This window comes from Pan paniscus, chromosome 8 (assembly GCF_029289425.2).
Source record: "Pan paniscus chromosome 8, NHGRI_mPanPan1-v2.0_pri, whole genome shotgun sequence".
NCBI lineage: Eukaryota > Metazoa > Chordata > Mammalia > Primates > Hominidae > Pan > Pan paniscus.
In genome coordinates this window covers 26,098,660-26,117,702 of record NC_073257.2, presented here as the reverse complement: position 1 = coordinate 26,117,702, position 19,043 = coordinate 26,098,660, and the positions used below count along the sequence as shown (strand labels likewise).

General features: G+C 40.6%; 1 protein-coding gene and 1 pseudogene across 10 annotated transcripts in view; one reads left to right on the top strand and one right to left on the bottom strand.

Annotated features, from left to right (window-relative positions):
- PRPF18 (pre-mRNA processing factor 18) overlaps positions 1-11,480 on the bottom strand; it is a 68,967-nt gene extending 57,487 nt beyond the window's left edge. For 9 of the 10 annotated variants that reach the window (XM_063607270.1, XM_063607271.1, XM_063607268.1 and 6 more), the window contains exons 1-3: positions 11,258-11,469; positions 861-938; positions 725-751 (exon numbers count right to left, since the gene is read on the bottom strand). In XM_063607270.1, coding sequence (XP_063463340.1) covers positions 725-751; positions 861-938; positions 11,258-11,323 — 171 coding nt within the window. In that variant the 5' untranslated portion in view covers positions 11,324-11,469. Of the gene's footprint in view, positions 1-724; positions 752-860; positions 939-11,257 lie in introns of all 10 variants that reach the window. The other variant, XM_063607276.1, reaches the window with a different exon arrangement.
- LOC134731090 (large ribosomal subunit protein eL6-like) lies at positions 4,614-11,237 on the top strand (annotated as a pseudogene).
- Positions 11,481-19,043: the final 7,563 nt, after the last annotated feature.

Below are 19,043 nucleotides of genomic sequence, written 5' to 3'. Positions count from 1 at the left end.
GTATTATCTTATATTGATATTTTACAAGCAAAAGGTTAATTACAAGTTTATGATTTGGCAAAAGTATTCCAATAGAACCTCTGAGCTTTGAGTTAAAAATTAAGCTAGATATAGTCTTCTTTTAAAATAATTTAAACGTAACTTCTCCACCTTATACCCTTTAACCCCTCCCAATAAAACCACAATACATTATCAACTAATTTCTTCTAAAATATACAAGCAAAGCCTTCCAGACAACTCATTTGTTTCTAAGAAATATTTCAAGATGACATTTTCTATCCAACGGACTAAATAGTGTTTGAAATGTGATACCTTATTACAACAAAGGCATATAAATATATACGGCTTTATACTTTAGGCAGAGGTTCTTAGGACCCAAAAGGACGTATTAACAATGCAAACATAAAATCGATGGCTTAAAATATTCCGGAGAAGGCAGGGAAATTACCACCACTAATATTACTGTGGCTGGATGAATAAATGTTTTGAAGTCTTTCCAAATAGACTGTTTTATTGGGAGAGGTAGGGGAGAGGAGTGGTGGTGGAGTTGAAACTAACGCAGTCTCAGATTCAGGACTTTATTAAAAAAAAAAAAAAATTCAAGCTTTGATCTCAAGCCACTTCATGCCGTCCACAAAAAGCCAAACCATTCCAAGCCAAAAGTCATGCATGTATTTTCCTGAATTCAAGATTTTTTTAAAAATGCAAAAACAAAAACTCATACCTCTCCAGATGGCTTCTCATTTATAGGCTAACGTATATTGATAAATTGAACAGAGATCAATGATTGTCATTTAACAACAGCTGTATAAATTTAAACTCAGAAATGTACAATTTAACATAAAAGCAGACATTCATACCTTGTAGCCACATCTTTCAAAATATGCTTCCTCTTCTTTTTTGGCGAGCTCACTACGCTTGAAATATTTTTTATTTTCCTATTAAAGAAAAAAAATTATGTCAATAATATATCCTTGAGCAAAATTTCATGTCCCATAGTCAACAAATACCTTTAGAAAACTTTGGAAACACTCTTCAGTTTTTCAAGAATTGGATAAAATAAATATTTTTTGGTTCCAGAGATGAATACATTGATTCCCCAAGCACATCACCAACCCTCCACTACAACTATGGGCACCGATATGTGGTAAGTTCAAGTATTTTTCTTGCAGTATCAATCAGTAGGCAAGTCCATCAGCAAAGAGGAGACCAAGAATATTTTCCAAATGTTTTCATTTCTTAATGTCTGAGTTCAATGATAATTTCTTCAAATGGATTCATTATGAAACACATAAAATGGTATACCTCAATTATTTTTTCCCAACAGAAACAAAATTATGACATACATAGCCTACATTTGATATCCCACATAACAAGGGAACTCCAGGAGTGTAAGTTCTTTCTTGTTACCTGGAACCTTATTACATCAATCAGTTCTTAAAATAATCTACATATAGGGTGGTCTTGGTGAACCCTTTTATTTAAAAAATGATTTAAGGATATTTGGGGGTTTTTGTGCGTTTTTCTGGTTTTCTGTTTGTTTTGGAGACAGGGTATCTCTCTTGTCACGCGGGCTGGAGTGGAGTGGCACAATCAAGGCCACAACTTCGACTCCCTGGGTTCAAATGATCCTCTCACAAGGTATTTGTTTTGATATGATTTGATGTAAAGAGACAAGCTCTAAGTCTTGTCTGTGGCTAAAAAGATGTCAGTCCTTTCCACATTATACATAAAATTATCCTTATTGTTACATCTACAGTCCGTAATTTGGAGGCTTGTTGCCATCTCAGCTCTGCCTCTTGGATATTATTCCAAAGATGGCTTTGTTCAAATAAAGATACTGTCCCCGACTGTATTAACAGTAATGATATAATATTACCTGTGTACTACCTCCACACAAGTATTTAGCACCTCATAGTTCCAAAGCTCATTCACTCAGACAATGATCATCAATGGATGCTAAAACCTTATGAAAAAGGCCGATGGTGACAATGGAAAGATGAGCCTGCCACCATTTGAACCCAACGATCAAGCTTGACATCAGTAAAAGATTATGTACCACCTATGTTATACTACAGGAATTACCCAGCCATCGTCTACGAAGTATTATTCTTGTTAAATGTAGGGAAGAGAGGAATTAACTAAGTGTCAATATGCCAGGAAGCAATCACACAAATCAAAGACATTTTACAAAACTAGCCCCAGTTTCTCCAGCAAGTCAATGGCATGGAAAAAATCAGCCAAGTTGAGAAAATGACAACGTTCTTCATTAAAAGAAACCAAGATTCATAATAAGCAAATACAAGGATCGAACTTCGTGTTGACCTGACTTGAAAAACCAACTGTAAAAGCAAATGTATGTACATATTTTAATTCAACTGGAAAATATACGAATGTGAGGAGAGTATTTGATAAAATTAACAAACTAATTTTAATTTTGTTGGGTGTGATCATATTTTGATTTTAAAAGAACATGTCATTTTCTAGAGCTGCATGTTTCAGGGGAAGGATATACAGGGGCTCATCATAAAATTTTATCTATTTTTGTATGTTTAAAACTTTCAGAATAAGGTTTTTCTAAAAGTTCATTCCTTAATTCAATAAACATTTCCAGACTTATCTACCACACAACAAGCACAGTTTTACGGAAATAAAGATGAAGATATTATCTGGGGTAAGGAACCGATGGTATCATCTGAACATCAAAACTACCCTGAGTACTGTGGGGGCAAATAGTATTAACCCCTTTTTAGAGATGAGAAAGCTGAGAATTAGGTTAGGTGACATTCCCAGAACTCAGGAAGAATGATGAGTAGCAGCTAGAACTCTGGTCCTTAAACCCTTTGTTCTGATCTAGTCTTCCAAGCTACAGTTCTTCACTCCCAAAATATTATTTTGGCATCTAAAATTGTTTTTGGCTAGGTAGTATATAATTGTCATATTTCAAATAAGTTGGCAAACACACATTGGTATCCTCTCAGAAAGGGCTGATGTGTAGAAAGAAAGGAAAAAACACTCTCCAGGCCGGAGGCCATGGTCCAATCTTTTTAACTATGTTATCTTTGATGACCATGTCTCAATTCCATTGAACACACCTAACAAAATCTCAAGCCTAGAACATCTCAAAATGTGGTCCACAGAGGCTCTTTCAGAGGTTTTGCAAGGTCAAATTTATTTTCATGATATACTAAGACATTATGTGCCCCGTTTTCATTGTGCTCAGATTTGCACTGACAGTCCAAAAGCAACATGGGGGGAGGATTTGGGAAGGGGGACTACTGGCATCAGCAAAAATAAAGGCAAGGCCTTCAAACTGTATTCTTCACCAACATGCACTTACGAAAGAATAAAAAGTCTAGTTTCTCTTAAGAATGTCCTTGACGAAGTATAATTAGTATAATTTTCCTAAATCTCAACCTTTGAGTACACAGCCTTTTAATAATCAGCATGAAAAAATAAAATGTATAAAGCACTTTTGTTACATACTAAAGCAGAATGGTTTTCTCAAAGAAAAGCACTTGTGCAATTGTTTGATTAGTCAGATTTGGGTGTTTGGTAGACATTTTCTCAGAACTGAACAAAACAAGCTTAAAGCTAAAAGAAAACAATGATAGTATTTACCACCGATGATAAAATTCCAGCTGTCAAGTGAGAACTGGAAAAGTGGAAAACTTGTACCCACCACCATGAGCTTAATAGCTTCCCAATACTTGAAGCCTTTTCCAATGAAATCAGTGGTGATATTAATGAGATTTTTTAATATTATCTAATGAAAAATGTCAACATTAAGAAGATCTGCATAATTCACTGAACCATGACATTACAAAATCAAGATGTTACAAAATCACATGTAGGTAAAAAGATCCATTCAAGGAGCAAAATAGATCAACAGGCTTTAATGTATGAAAAGTTCATTGAAATGATTTCAGAATCCACATTGTAACTGATCTTTAAGAAACCAACTGTCTAGTTTTGGTGTAGTATCAAGAAGAATATCCACAATTATCTGAAAAGGCTATTAAGATACTCCTTTTTCTAACTACTTATCTGTGGATGAATTTTCTTCGTGTACTTGAAAACAACATACAGCAACAGATTGGAGAGAGAAATAGAATCACTGTCTAATATGCCAGAGGTTTCTAAAACAATGTCACTTTTCTCACTGAAGTGTTTGTTTTCACAAATATAGTCTTTTCATAAAAATATCTGTTAGCATACTATGGGTTTATTATGGCATTTCTACATGGAATATACATTTTGTAATTTCCTGGCTTTAATTTCTAATATGGTAATTATCAATAAATGTGTCCTATGTAAATAAAAGCTCTCTGGGGCTATCAATAATTGAGAATGAGACCTGAGACCAGTAAGTTTAAGTCCACTTGGCATTCTCCATGCCTATAGCATGCGCAAAACAATGCTGGCAAAAACCACTGGGGCCTCAACATTGCCTATTGGTCCTGGGGTATTTACCCATTTCATTTTCTTTCCTATTGTCTACACTGACCATTCCACTGTCTCCATTCTCACGAACTTCCCATCCTTTCATTCTCCCCTCATTTTCAGCAGATGACTAAACCATCTCATTTTATGGAAGCAACCAGTCAGGAACTCCTCCAAATTCCTCCCAACTCCAGTCATGAGCTGGATCTGCATTGGTCCTTTCATTTCACAGTGAAACAGAGAACCCTCCTCTGTCTGTCTAGGGCAAATCCCTTGCCAATTACTCCAGACCTCAATTCCTCAGGGACTTCTCACCATCAATGCTGTTTTCTCCTTCGCATATTCATCCTTCCCCTCTCTACTGGCTCTTGACAATTATCATTTAAGTATGCTCAAGACTCTGCCCCGGGTATCATTTACAGCAGAACCACATTAAACTGTTTAATCTAATCCGTGTCCACTTCCTTACCTCCAATTCTCTCTGCAGGCCCACAGCATATGGACATCCATTCTGTTTCACTGAAAAAACCTCCTTGGGGTCATAAATAATGTCTAAGGTACAAATCCAAAGAGACTTCTCTGACTGATCTCATTCAGTCTTCGATTTAACTGCTCATTCCTTCCTTCCTTCAGTAACTTTCTCCTCTTAGCTGACAGATTCTTCTTATGTCTTCCTCACTTACTGGTTTGCTTAGATTTTCTATTTCTTGTATTTTTTTGTACTTTGTAGCCATTTATTTCACTTAGATTTTCCAGTGTATTAGAACTAGTATACAGTTTTCCTTACTAATTTTATTTTCCAATGTCTCCCATGTTGGTTCCTGCCGTTCCTTCCATTGGTCCTTCATTTCAGAATGTTTTGTATAATGTGGGGTAGGGGTTGTTGCTTATTATTTCCGTATGGATATCCAGTTGTTCAGCATCATTTACTGAAAATATCTTTCCTTCCATTTGGTTTTAGTGTCTTTGTCAAAAATCAATAATTGTGTAAGGGTGGCTCCGTTCTGGGTGCTCTGTTATACTCTAGTGGTGTTAGTTGTTGCTCTTTATGCCAGCGCTATGCTGTTTTGATTATTGTAGCATTGTTACTGCAGCACAGCGTAGTATCTTGCATATAGGAAAGATGCAGTAAATACTGGAAGGAAAAAAAGCTAAAATTCTGCACATAGCTCATCTTCATAACTACAACTAGTAAAACTACTAATTACTCCCCATTGAGTTTCTAAAGCAGCCTGGTTTTCCACATGAGGTTTTGCATTAAATGAAAACTCACCAATTCTAGGCTCCAAAACACTGGTGTTCTAGCAATGCAGACACCACATTTACCTCAGGGTGGTTACACCAGGCAGGGCACTTTAGGACAGGTGGTAAGAGGATATCTTAGTCACTTCTCTGCAATTTGAGAAAGAGGCACTCACAAGCTAAGTACTGATTATTTCAACTATCACAGATTAACCACAAAAAGCTGGGACACCACTTGAAATGACCAAAGATGAGGTGGCTCTTCTTTCTGGAAGAGCAATACCACACAGACAACTGTTTTCCAGCTACAGATGCAGTAATGACAATAATCTACTGATCCCTGACCCGTGTTTTCTAAAAAATTAAAACAAAGGGACTTGCTCTTCCCCATCTTGTAAGATGGTGGGTGAAAAAGTTGAGAAGCCGGATACTAAAGAGAAGAAACCCGAAGCCAAGAAGGCTGAGGCTGGTGACAAGGTGAAAAAGGGTCACCTCAAGGCTAAGAAGCCCAAGAAGGGGAAGCCCCATTGCAGCACAACCCTGTCCTTGTCAGAGGAATTGGCAGGTATTCCCGATGTGCTATGTATTCCAGAAAAGCTGTGTATAAGAGGAAGTACTCAGCCGCTAAGTCCGAGGTTGAAAAGAAAAAGAAGGTTCTTGCAACTGTTACAAAACCAGTTGGTGGTGACAAGAATGGTAGTACCCAGGTGGTTAAACTTCATAAAATGCCTAGATATTTTCCTACTGAAGATGTGCCTCAAAAGCTGTTGAGCCACGGCAAAAAAAAAAAGACAAAAAATAAAAAACAAAAAAAAAACCAAACCCTCAGTTCACACGTGAGAAAACTGCGAGCCAGCATTACCCCGGGGAACGTTCTGATCAGCCTCATTGGATTCCACAGAGGCAAGAGGGCGGTCTTCCTGAAGCACCTGGCTAGTGGCTTGTTACTTGTGACTGGACCTCTGGTCCTCAATCAAGTTCCTCTATGAAGAGAACACCAGAAATCTGTCATTGCCACCTCAACCAAAATTGTTATCAGCGATGTAAAAATCCCAAAACATCCCACTGATGCTTATTCAAGCAGCAGCAGCAGCTGCAGAAGCCCAGACACCAGGAAGCTGAGATCTTCAGCACAGAAAAAGATAAATACAAGATTACAGAGCAGCACAAGATTGATCAGAAAGCTGTGGAGTCACAGATTTTACCAAAAATCAAAGCTATTCCTAAGCTCCAGGGCTACCTGCGATCTGTGTTTGCCCTGACTCATGGAATTTATCCTCACAAATTGGTGTTCTACATTTCTTAAGAAGAACCTAATTAAATAACTGATAACCAAAAAGGGGGACTGAATAAAACATGATAAAATCATTTGTGGTTGTAAGAATTATTTCATAAAACTTTTTTCACATACATATCAGATCAATATATAAAAATGTATTGCTATGAATGGGGCAGTGAAAAAGTCTGTAAGTTACTGACAGACACTATGATGCAGAAAGATAAGATATAAAGCAACTGTTCTGCATGAAATGATAGAGCTGCAGATCTAAAGACTGTCTTCCCATGGATACAACAGAAAAGACGCCTAGTTGTGTATGTTCCCTTACATCATGCAAGAGCACTCACCCTCAAGTTGGTCTAAGACTTGAGATCTATCCCGGCTGGCCACAGGAATATGAGAACATCGTGTAACCCTCTAAGCCTCAATTTCATCATCCATGAAAACAGCATTGCCTTGTGCACTAATTAACCGTTGTAAAGCTCAAATCAGATAGCATACAGCACTTTGAAAAATATAAATCACATTAGTCTAATAATTTTCCAGTGCTTCGTTACATGAGCCCTATCAAAACTAGTTCTATGTTTGTAAGGTGAATAAATATCCATTCTATCTGTACAGGTTAACAGAGCAGGCTCTGAAGTAGGAACAGACCAGCGTTCAAATCCAGACTCTATCTCTTGCTAGCTGCCTAATCCTATAGTCATGTAACTTCTCTTAGCTTCCAGTTTCCTCATCTGTAAATGGGAATAATGGTAACTTGTTGTACAAGTTAGAAAACACATATTGCATGATGCCTAACATTACTGCTAATATAAACTATGAATGTCAGTATTTTTTTTTTTTTTGAGATGGAGTCTCGCTCTGTCGCCCAGGCTGCAGTGCAGTGGCACAATATCAGCTCACTGCAAGCCCCGCCTCCCGGGTTCACGCCATTCTCCTGCCTCAGCCTCCTGAGTAGCTGGGACTACAGGCACCCGCCACCATGCCCAGCTAATATATATATATATATTTGTATTTTTAGTAGAGATGGGGTTTCACCATGTTAGCCAGGATAGTCTCAATCTCGTGATCTGCCCACCTCAGGCTCCCAAAGTGCTGGGATTACAGGCGTGAGCCACCGCGCCCGGCTGAATGTCAGTATTTTAATTCCCATTTCATGTATGCCCTTTGTTGGTCTGAACTGTTCTGTGATTGAAAAAATCAATCTTATCTTCTGGCTGGAATTATGTGATAATTCAATGAACTACCAAATTAAAAAATGAAAGACACCCAGGAAAAGTTTATATATTATAAATTATAAATGACCCTGAAGAATCTAAAGTTTTTTTTTTTAATGATCATTTTTGTAGATTGGTCCATTTCAATGACGAAGAACATGATTATGCAAATATTCATGTTGCGAACCCTGAGGGTGGGCTGAATATTTTGTGATTCACTTTTCCCTTTAAAGCACTTAGATTTCAACACCCTGGCCCTTCCTAACATCAACTATGCACTCCAACACCTAAATTTAAAATACTCCCAACCACTCATCAAAAGGTCCCTGCAGTAGACATAAAAACATTTACAAATATGAACAAGCTTTTCCCCATAGCTACCAAACAGCATTCTATTACCTCCACTTTTCTAATTTTTTTTAAAGTTTAAATGATCATGAAATTTGCCATTTACCAAGCTAAGAACTCTAACTTACTTACACTACATCACACACATCGATCGTACACAACATCCAAGTATCTAAGTCAGATATTCTGTGATGCACGGATTTCCATGGGTCCTGTAGACCCTCTGAGAGGACTCATGAGGTCAGAAGTGTTTTCTATAGTAAGGCATTATCTGCCTGCTCACTCTGATGACATCTGCACTGTAGGTGAAAAGCAATGGTAAATTTGCTAAAGCCTTAGCAAGAACCAAGGCAGTGACTCTAAACTGCCACTGCAGCCAGAGGGAGCCAGTTTCTCTAAACAAATTTACTTGTTATGATAAAGGAGTAAAATTACTATTTTTATTAAGTCTTGATCTTTGGCCATATCTTTTTAATATGATGTGACAAAACAGGAAAGATGCATACAACACTTCTCATTTATACCAAAGTTTGCTGGTTGTGTGGAGGAAAGTAATTGAGTTGCAAGCTAAACTGGCTTTTTCACGGAATACCATTTTTACACTTAAGAACACCTGGCAAACCATGGTTCTTCAGACTTGGGTATTTGGCAGACAACTTCCCCAAACTGAACAAAGTGAGCAGATCACTTCAAGAAAATAACTGATAATATTTGTTGCCTATGATAAAATTCCAGCTTCCAAGTGGAAATTAAAAGTGTGGTGAACTTAGATCTGTCATCAGGAGCCTGACAGTTTCCTAATGCTTACAGATGTTTCTCAGATCAGTGGATATTAAATAAAGTGATCTTTTCATATTGTGTAATGAAATGTGTCAACAGGTGGGAGACCTGCATAATTCAGTAACCCAATATTTTCCAAATGATCGATCAGTGAATATTTTTAACGTTTCTCAGTTTTAACTTCTAATATGGTAAATACGGATAGAAATAACACATAAACAAAAGTCCTTCAAGATCTTCAGTAACTTTTAAGAGTGTGAAGGGGTCCTGAGACCAAAAGCTTTGAGAACCAGCGGTCTAAGTTACTGCTACACAATAAAGTAAGGGAGATCATCTTCAGGAAGTTCCTAAATCGTGTAATTCTTTCTCCCCCTTTTTAGTACCTTTCCAAAAGAGTCTTGGCATTCCCATCAGTGAAGAGCAGGCCTACAGACTTTTCATGTGTTGAAGAAGAGAGAAGGAGGAGGAATAGAATTTTAAAAATTGGGATTTACTATTAGAAAGGAATTTTATTACTTTTTTTTTTTTTTTTTTAGAGACAGGGACTCGGTCTCTCACCCAGGCTGGAGTGCAGTGGCACGATGATAGCTCACTGCAGCCTGAACTCCTGGGCTCAAGCGATCCTCCCGCCTTGGTCTCCCAAGCAGCCGGGACTAGACGCGCGCACCACCACACCTGGCTAGAAGGAATTTTTTTTTTTTTTTTGAGACGGTGTCTCACTGTCGCCCAGGCAGGAGTGCAGTGGTGCGATGTCGGCTCACGGCAACCTCCGCCTCCCGGGTTCAAGTGATTCTCTGGCCTCAGCCTCCTGAGTAGCTGGGATTACAGGCGCGCACCACCACGCCCAGCTAATTTTTGTGTTTTTAGTAGAGACGGGGTTTCACCATGTTTGCCAGGCTGGTCTCGAACTCCTGACCTCAGGTGATCTGCCCACCAAAGTGCAGGTGTGAGCCACCGCGCCCGGCGGCCCTTCCTCCATGTTTCAATTGGGCACAAACCCTTCGTAAGGCGACAGAAGGGAACTCTCAGGAGCACTGGGGCACGTCCGCAGAATGCCGACAGGTGGGAGCGGGGATACGGGGCAGTTAGGTAAACTGGAGGGAAACAGGGTCAGGAGAAAATAGCCAAAGCCTCGGGTTTTCCTGCAATTCCCACACCTGCATCCCTAAGGCTCCCAAGTGGTTACCGGAATGAAGGCCGTGAGTGTAAGTTGCCCGGGTCCTTGGCGTTTTGAACAAAGAATTGGAGAAAACGCACAAAAAAAGTAACAAAACACAGGAATGAACCAGCAAAAGTAGGGACTTATGAACGCGAGCAAGCGCTCCACAGGGTGTGAGTCGGCCCGAGCAAGCGGCTCGAGGCCCCGGTTACAAAGTTTTCTGGGTTTTAGGTACTCCTTCTGAGGTCCCTATCAGCTACCCCGTATCTGGATGAAGGGTTCGGTCTGTGGCTAAAGACTGAGGTGAACTGGCACCCTATGCAGATGAAGGGATGGCCCGTGTTTGGCCCACGGCCAATGCAGGGCACGTTCCCTTCCCATCTGAGAGGTGGTGGAAAGGCAGGGATGCGGGGAGAGCCGCAGCCTGGAGCCTTTGCTACTCGGTGGTGGGAAGATGAGGATTTTTCTTTTGGTTTGGCTTTTGGACGTGGGCGTTAATTGGCCTCAGGTTCCCGCCCCCAGACCCAGGTGTTTTCCTTTTGATCCAGCTTTGGGAAGTCAGCACGAATTGTACTCAAGCTCCCTGCTCTCAGACCCTATTCTCCAGCCTCAAGAGTGAGACGCCAAGGGTTGGATCTAAAGGGGGCCTACCAGTGGTAGTGGCAGGACACTCGCTAAGCCCCTTCCCCGCCCCGAATCCTCTGAGTATCGTCACCCTCACCCCAAAACCCCGACACACACACTCTCACTCTTACATCCCGACCCCCACGACCGCAGGGTCCTCACCACCAGCAGGTTCCTGTCCTCCACCAGCTGCCGCTTCCGAAGGATCTCTGATTTCAGAATGTCCATCTCGCCGCCAGAATTTAAGCTCCAGTTTCCCGCTCCAGCTCCTCGAACCCAGCCTCACTGGGCCGGCGGCCGCGAACCCACTGAGTATACGGAACAACAAGCCCAAACACCTGAGAACAACTGACAGGGGCCGCTTCCGGCGGAAGCTGGGATGAGAGAGATGAGGGAAGAGAGTGGCCCGGGGCGCCTGTGGTGGCCAAAGCAGCTGTGCGTGAGTGGCCACTGGCGGCGCCCTCCGGCAGCGCGCCTGTAGTTTCCCCTTGTAGAGAGGTTTACGTGAACGTGCACGGAAACCCGGGTCTTTATAGTACTCTCTGCACCTGCTAGTTCAGTTCCAAAAGCCTCTCGAAGAACACCTCAGTAATGCCAGTTAAATCAAGATCTTTATTAACTGGAAATTTACATTAGGGTTTCTGAAGTTACTTGCTTGCAAAATTAGTGTACTAAAGGATGAGAAAAATCTAAATAATAATACTAACTTGTAACAATAGAGTGAAAGGGCAGTGTTCATTACTAGCCTGTTAAATTTCCTGTGAACTTAAACGACTACATCCATTTAAGGCAGTTTGGAAGTCAATTTATCTTCACTCCCTCTGTTTTAGATTGCTTACCAATCTTGGTGATAATTGAACATTTACCTCAAGCTAACTAATCACTTTTTTGGTCATGTGTTCAGCAATCAAGATTTTTCAGTGACATGATTGGAGATGTAATCAGAAATTCCTTTTTTTTTTTTTTAAATCCAACCCAAGGGAAAAAAACTTAAATTGAAGAGAAAAATTATGTCAGAGATTTTTTAAGTCCCTAACATTTGTTTACAGTGGACTTATTTTTTTCATGTCATTGAAGCACGTTTAAAAATTGTTTTTGTGAAATCATAATTGAACAATATTTGACATTTCGTTTTTCTTACTCAAAAAAGGTAAGAAATATCATTTTGTTGAGTCAGCTGATAATGGGTAAAATGATTTACAAAACAAAAAATGAACAATCGAATTATTTCAATTTAGAAAGTCTTTTGTGGGGGGTGATACTTCATCTAAAAGATATCTGAGGCCAGACGGGGTGGCTCACCCCTGTAATCCCAGAACTTTGGGAGGCCGAGGTGGACAGATCACCTGAGGTCAGGAGTTCAAGACCAGCCTGGCCAACATGGTGAAATCCCGTCTCTACTAAAAATACAAAAATTAGCCAGGCGTGGTGGCAGGTGCCTATAGTCCTAGCTACTCAGGAGGCTGAGACAGGAGAATTGCTTGAATCCGGGAGGTGGAGGTTGCAGTGAGCCGGGATCATGCCACTGCAGTCCAGCCTGGGTGATAGAGCAAGACTTTGTCTCAAAAACAAAACAAAATAAAATAAAATATACCGGACTTTTGCCAGAAATAAGCCAACACAGGAAAATGTCCTTGAACTAAATATGGCAACACTCTTGCATGAATATGGGTTTCCCTCACTAATCAATGAGCAAATAATAATTTATTAGCATTTTCCTGATTTAGGGATTAGGGATTGTTAGACACAAAAAAAAACCTGAAGGGTTAAGACAGATGACAGTAACAGCAATGGAAGTTTACAGAGAACACAACGGCTGGCTACCTGGGAAACTGTCAGTGTAAACCAGAGAAGTTACTAGCTACAGTTAACAGCCTCCCCTTACATTTTAGACTTTCATTGATTTCTACGTTTATGTAAACATGTGCACTCAATCCTGATTAAGGCCTGAGATCAAAGAGTGATAGAGAGAAATACTTGAACAAGCAACTGACAAGCAAGCTTTTCAATTCAAAAGGAAGGAAAAAAGATATCCAGGAGCTTTTAGAAATACTTAAAAGAGGCTGGGCACAGTGGCTCACGCCTACAATCCGAGCACTTTGGGAGGCCAAGGCAGGCGGATCAACTGAGGTCAGGAGTTTGAGACCAGCCTGGCCAACATGGTGAAACCCTGTCTCTACTACAAAAATAGCCGGGCTTGGTGGCACACACCTGTAGTCCCAGCTATTCAGGAGGCTGAGGCAGGAGAATCGCTTTAACCTGGGAGGTGGAGGTTGCAGTGAGCCAAGATCGCGCCACTGCACTCCAGCCTGGGTGACAGGGCAAGACTCTGTCTCAAAAAAAAAAAAAGAAAAGAAAAGAAACACTTAAAAGAACAAATCACCGTGACCCTAAGAGAGACCATATTCATTTAAAAAAAAATGCATCCCATTTCATCACAATCATTATTTTAAAAGTGAAATATTGGGACTGGGTACAGGGGCTCACACTTGTAATCCCAGCACTTTGGGAAGCCGAGGCAGGAAGATCACTTGAACCCAGGAGTTCAAGGCTGCAGTGAGCATTGATCGCACCACTGCACTCCAGCCTGAGTGGCAGAGTGAGACACTGTCTCTAAAACAAAAATAAATAAATAAGAAATAAAAATGAAAAATTGGAAACAACCCAAGTGTTCTAAATGGAGGAATAGTTAAATAAAATATAGTTTATACATACAACCAAATAACATGGCATCATTAAAAACCATGTTTTTAAAAATTCAATGGTATGGGAATGCTCATGATACAATGTTCAGTCCAAAAGTAGCATAATGAAACTTTATAGCATATAGTCTCTGCTTTTTAACAAAAACATAGACATATGCTTCTTAACAAAAACATATAGACGTAATAAAACATTGATTGGAAGGAAACATACCAAAATATCAAGTTTTTATCTGGACAGTAGAACAATTGGGGATTCTTATTTTCTGCTTTATACCACAATTTGGTACAAATCTCATAATATGGGGGGAAAATTCAGGTATCAGTCTTTTTCTGTTTAATTATTATTTAGACTATAAATTTTCTAGCATGTCTATTTTAGACATTGTATATGATAAATTTTGAAGAGTATAAAAGAAAGCAAAGAATTAGATAAAGAATTTTTTAAATTTCCATAGTTATTCAATCTAATATTTAAATATCTTATATATGAGCTCTATACTACATTAGCTTCTGTGACCTAAACCAAAACATAGACCCTGCCCACAAAGAGATAGCCAGTTAGTTGGGGAATCAAGAAATAGATCTAAAAAGTTAAATTATGTAAGATTTAATAGTGTATATGTGGCTATAATTTCAGAAATTAAAAATCAGTCATCTTCTAAAAGAAAAAAGGGTAAAAATCAGTACAGGATTGATGAGATATTCCTCTGTAGAGGTAACTCATCCTAGGAAATTATTTGTCATTTCTGGAGACTGGAGGGAAATGCCAAATTGAATCAGGATCACCTGGATTTGTTTTGTGGCTGCCCTAAAAGATGGAATGTAACTTAAACAGCAAAGAAAAGCTCTATGATTCAATACAGTGGCTCTCAATCCTTAACATGCTTCAGGATAACCTGGAGGACTTTTTGAAACACAGACGGCTGGTCCTCAACCCCAGAAATTGTCTTTCCATAGGCTTGGGGTGGGACCCAAGATTTTGCTTTTTGAACAAACTCCCAAGGGAGATGGATGCTGTTGATCCAGGGACCTCATTTTGAGAACTGCCAACCTAATATATTATTTTGTCATCTCCTGCGGGGAAAAAGTGCATTTGCAGTCTGAAATGCAGTCTGCACGAGTCTTCAGAATTGGTGCAGAGCAGGAAGGCTGGTCGGTGGTGTCTGCAGCACGGTCACAGGCACCTCAAAGGGCACCCGTCCACTCCCAGTAATGCTGCTTCTGGGAATTTCCTAATGGCAAGGGAGCAGGCTCCCTCCAGATCCAGCCACCTTTACAAAACTGCTTTGTAGGGTTAGACCACAGAGAATGACTTATCCAATCTGGGACAATCAGAGTCCCTTCCCTAGAAAACTAAAATTGGAATGGAGTGGATCCTTCCAAGACTCAGGATATATAAAATGTGAATTCCAGAGTGATAGCCACTTCAGCCAGGCTGGTGCATACCGTCCCACAAGAGCCAACTGTTACATTTTTGAGAATTTTGTGTCAGTTGTCAAACTTAGCAATTATTACAAATCAAATGAGTTTACTTGTAATCAAATAAATCATATTATAAATGAAGTTAATAAATACACAGAACCTAATTCTTATTTTACTACATTTTTACTCTTATGCTCTTGGAGTTATTTATGACTGTTGTATCTTCGTGGTGGAAATACTATAAAATGGTGGCTCCTGCAGACCTGTTACCAGTTCCAGGCTTAAGGACCCCACCTTGGCAACTGGAAATCAACCACAGTGACTGTATTAGTCAGGGTTCTCCAGAGAAACAGAGCCGCTAGGATATATAGGTATTTATCAGAAGACATTTATTATGGGAATTGGCTCACGCAATTATGGAAGCTGTGAAGTCCCACAATCCTGCCTTCTGCAAGCTGAAGAACCTGGAAAGCCAGGGGCATAATTCAGTTGGAGTCTGGGGGCCTGAGAATAGGAAGGTGGGAGGTTGAGCTGGCTGGGCTAGCATAAGTCCCAGAGTCTGAAGGCCCAAGAACCAGGAATTCTGATGTCCAAGGGGAGTAAAAGGCGATGTCCAGCTCAAGAAGAGAGAGAGAGGCCAGGCATGGTGGCTCATGCCTGTAATCCCACCATTTTGGGAGGCCGAGGCTCAGTTGAGGCCAGGTATTCAAGACCAGCCTGGGCAACATAGCAAGACCCCATCTCTACAAAAAATAAAATTAATAAATAAATAAAAGAGAGATAGAATCCACCCTTCTTCTTCTCTCCTGGCCCTCAACAAATTGGATGATGCCCACGCATTACTCAGTCCACCAACTCAAATGCTAATATCTTCCAGAAACATGTTCGCAAACACACCCAGAAATAATGTTTTACCGGGGATCTGGGTGGGCTTCCCTTAGGCCCGTCAAGTTGACACAAAAGTTAACCATCACACTGGGAGTATTTACACCACAGAAATTGGCAAACTGTTGATCTATTGTTTTGTTGGCTGTCTAAACTTTAAAGTTTATGGAGAAAATGTTCACAATACAGATCAGGGTTTTTCAACCTTGGGCCCCATAGTTCCTTACTGAGGGATGCTTCTGGCCTCATGTCATTAGACACCAATCACATCCCTTCCCTAGTTGTGACAACCAAAAAAAAAAATCTCTGGATCGCCAAATGTCCTTTGAGAAACCAAATCTCTCTCTAGTGGAGAACCACCGATAAAAATTAAATTTATTTATGTATTTATTGAAACAGAGTTTCCCTCTGTCACCCAGGCTACAGTGCAGTGGCACAATCTCGGCTCACTGCAACCTCCACCTCCTGGGCTCAAGCGATTCTCCTGCCTCAGCCTCCCGAGTAGATGGGACTGCAGGCATGCGCCACCACACCCAGCTAATTTTTGTATTTTTAGTAGACATGGGTTTTCACCATGTTGGCCAGGCTGGTGTTGAATTCCTTGCCTCAAGTGATCTGTCGGCCTTGGCCTCCCAAAGAAAAATTAAATGTAAAAGTGTTGTGTCTGTAGCCATTACTTAGTAAATAGGACAAAAAAATTGAGGAAATAGTCTTCTAGTATTTGAAAACTATCATCTGATTCAATTGAGTCTCTCCTGTCATTGACAAACAAGTGAAGTTCTGACATACATCTTCGTTGTTCACTTTTGTCTTATTCATTGATTGAAGCCAAAATATCAGCCAGCATTCATGTCAGACAGAGCTGGACATGTTCATCAATTATAGCCATAGGTTGGCTAGGAATGCTGGAGTGTTGCAAAAATCAATGAAAGCATTCTGGGAGAATCAATGGGCTATATGGAATTTACAATAAAGATTATTGTGCAGTTTATTATTATTTATAAATTGTGTCCTCTGCATGCTTTATGTCAGTAAAAATTATATGAATATATGTGCACACCTTTTTTTTCCCCCAAGAGGCGATATTTTAAATATTTCCAGCACAGCACTGACCATGATCCACCTCCCATATTGGATGATTACCAGAAAATTGTTTAGCAAAGAAACTTGGAATATCAAGAAAAAAGAGTGAAATAGAGTTGCAAGAAGACACATGAAGAGTAAACCGTGAAGAATAATCCCTGCTCCCCCACCCCTAGATCTCCAATTCTCTACTCTGGTTCTTCCTAGAGTCTGGCTTGTATCCCCGTCCCAAAAAATACCACTGAAGCCTACTACCGTATTTTGGCATTTTTAAGGTGCTCTCTTTTTTTTTTACATTTTAATGTTTCTGAATTCAGGATGCACCTTACAACCAATATGTTACAACCACCACAGTGAGGACTATGATGTTCTCTCCAGATATTCTCTTCAGGCCAACGCACCTGTCCCCCATCTGCAGGAAACAGGGGTTGCTGAGGGCACACAGCTACACCCTGCACTGGCATGACCCCAGGCCGCAGGGACCAGTCTCAGCTGCAGGGACCCACCTCAGCCAGGGTTACCACTGCTTCAAGGGGCATCCCAAACCAATGACTGATGCAGAGATTCAAAAGCCCAACTCCATTGCCTCAACTCAACTCTAAAGGGTCATTCTATCTAGCTCCAGAGCTTGCCCCAAGAGCATGACAGAAGGTCTCAGCTGCAACTTCTTTGCAGTCCAGCTTCTCCCTCTGCCAAACCCAGCCTTCCTCATTTCCTTACAGATGCATCTCCAAGAGGATTCCCAAAGAAACAGAACCATTTGCTCACAAAGTAAAGAAATGTTTTGTCCTGGACTCATGGGTATGCTTATCCGTTTGGTAGGGAATTATTAAATTGGTATTCTAGTTTTTACATCAGTTATTTTTGTGGATATCGTTAATGAGAGTTGCTCCCTGGCCTGGTCCAAGTCTGGTAACACCAACAGAATTGAATTTAAGAGTGTTAAAAGTTGAACCGGGCGCAGTAGCTCACGCCCATAATCCCAGTACTTTGGGAGGCCCAGGTGGGCGGATCACCTGAGGTCAGGAGTTCAAGACCAGCCTGGCCAACATGGTAAAGCCCAGTCTCTACTAAAAATACAAAAATTAGCTAGGTGCAGTGATGGGCACCTGTAATCTCAGCTACTTGGGAGGCTGAGGCAGGATAATGGCTTGAACCCAGGAGGTGGAGGTTGCAGTGAGCGGAGATCGCACCATTGCACTCCAGCTTGGGTGACAAGAGTGAAACTCCATCTCAAAAAAAAAACAAAAAAGAATGTTAAAAGTTGAGAAGATCTTGGATCCTGGTAGATCTGTAAATATCAGTCAGCCCTGTGATGCCCAGGCTGAGACTGACACCAGCTGACAACCACCAGTGCCATCTTCTTTTCTTGAACATTCACAGTAATCGGATGGGGGGCAGCCCATATACCATAGCCAGTGCCCTTTTCTTGTTCCATGCCATTTCTTGTCTGCTGTTACCCGTCCTTCTATTCTCTTTCTCCCAAATCTTTTATACTGTTTTATTAGTGGTATATTTGAAATAAAATGAATTAAAGAGGGAGGTCAAGAGAAAAAGAGAAAAAATTCAAGATTAGATTAAGAAAGGAGGCTAGGCACCAAGGCTCATGCCTCTAATCCCAGCACTTTGGGAGGCCGAGATGGGCAGATCACTTAAGGTCAGAAGATCGAGACCATCCTGGCCAACATGGTGAAACCACATCTCTACTAAAAATACAAAAATTAGCTGGTGTGGTGGCACGTACCTGTAATCCCAGCTACTCGGGAGGCTGAGGCAGGAGAATTACTTGAACCCAGGAGGCGGAGGTTGCAGTGAGCTGAGATCACGCCACTACACTCCAGCCTGGGTGACAG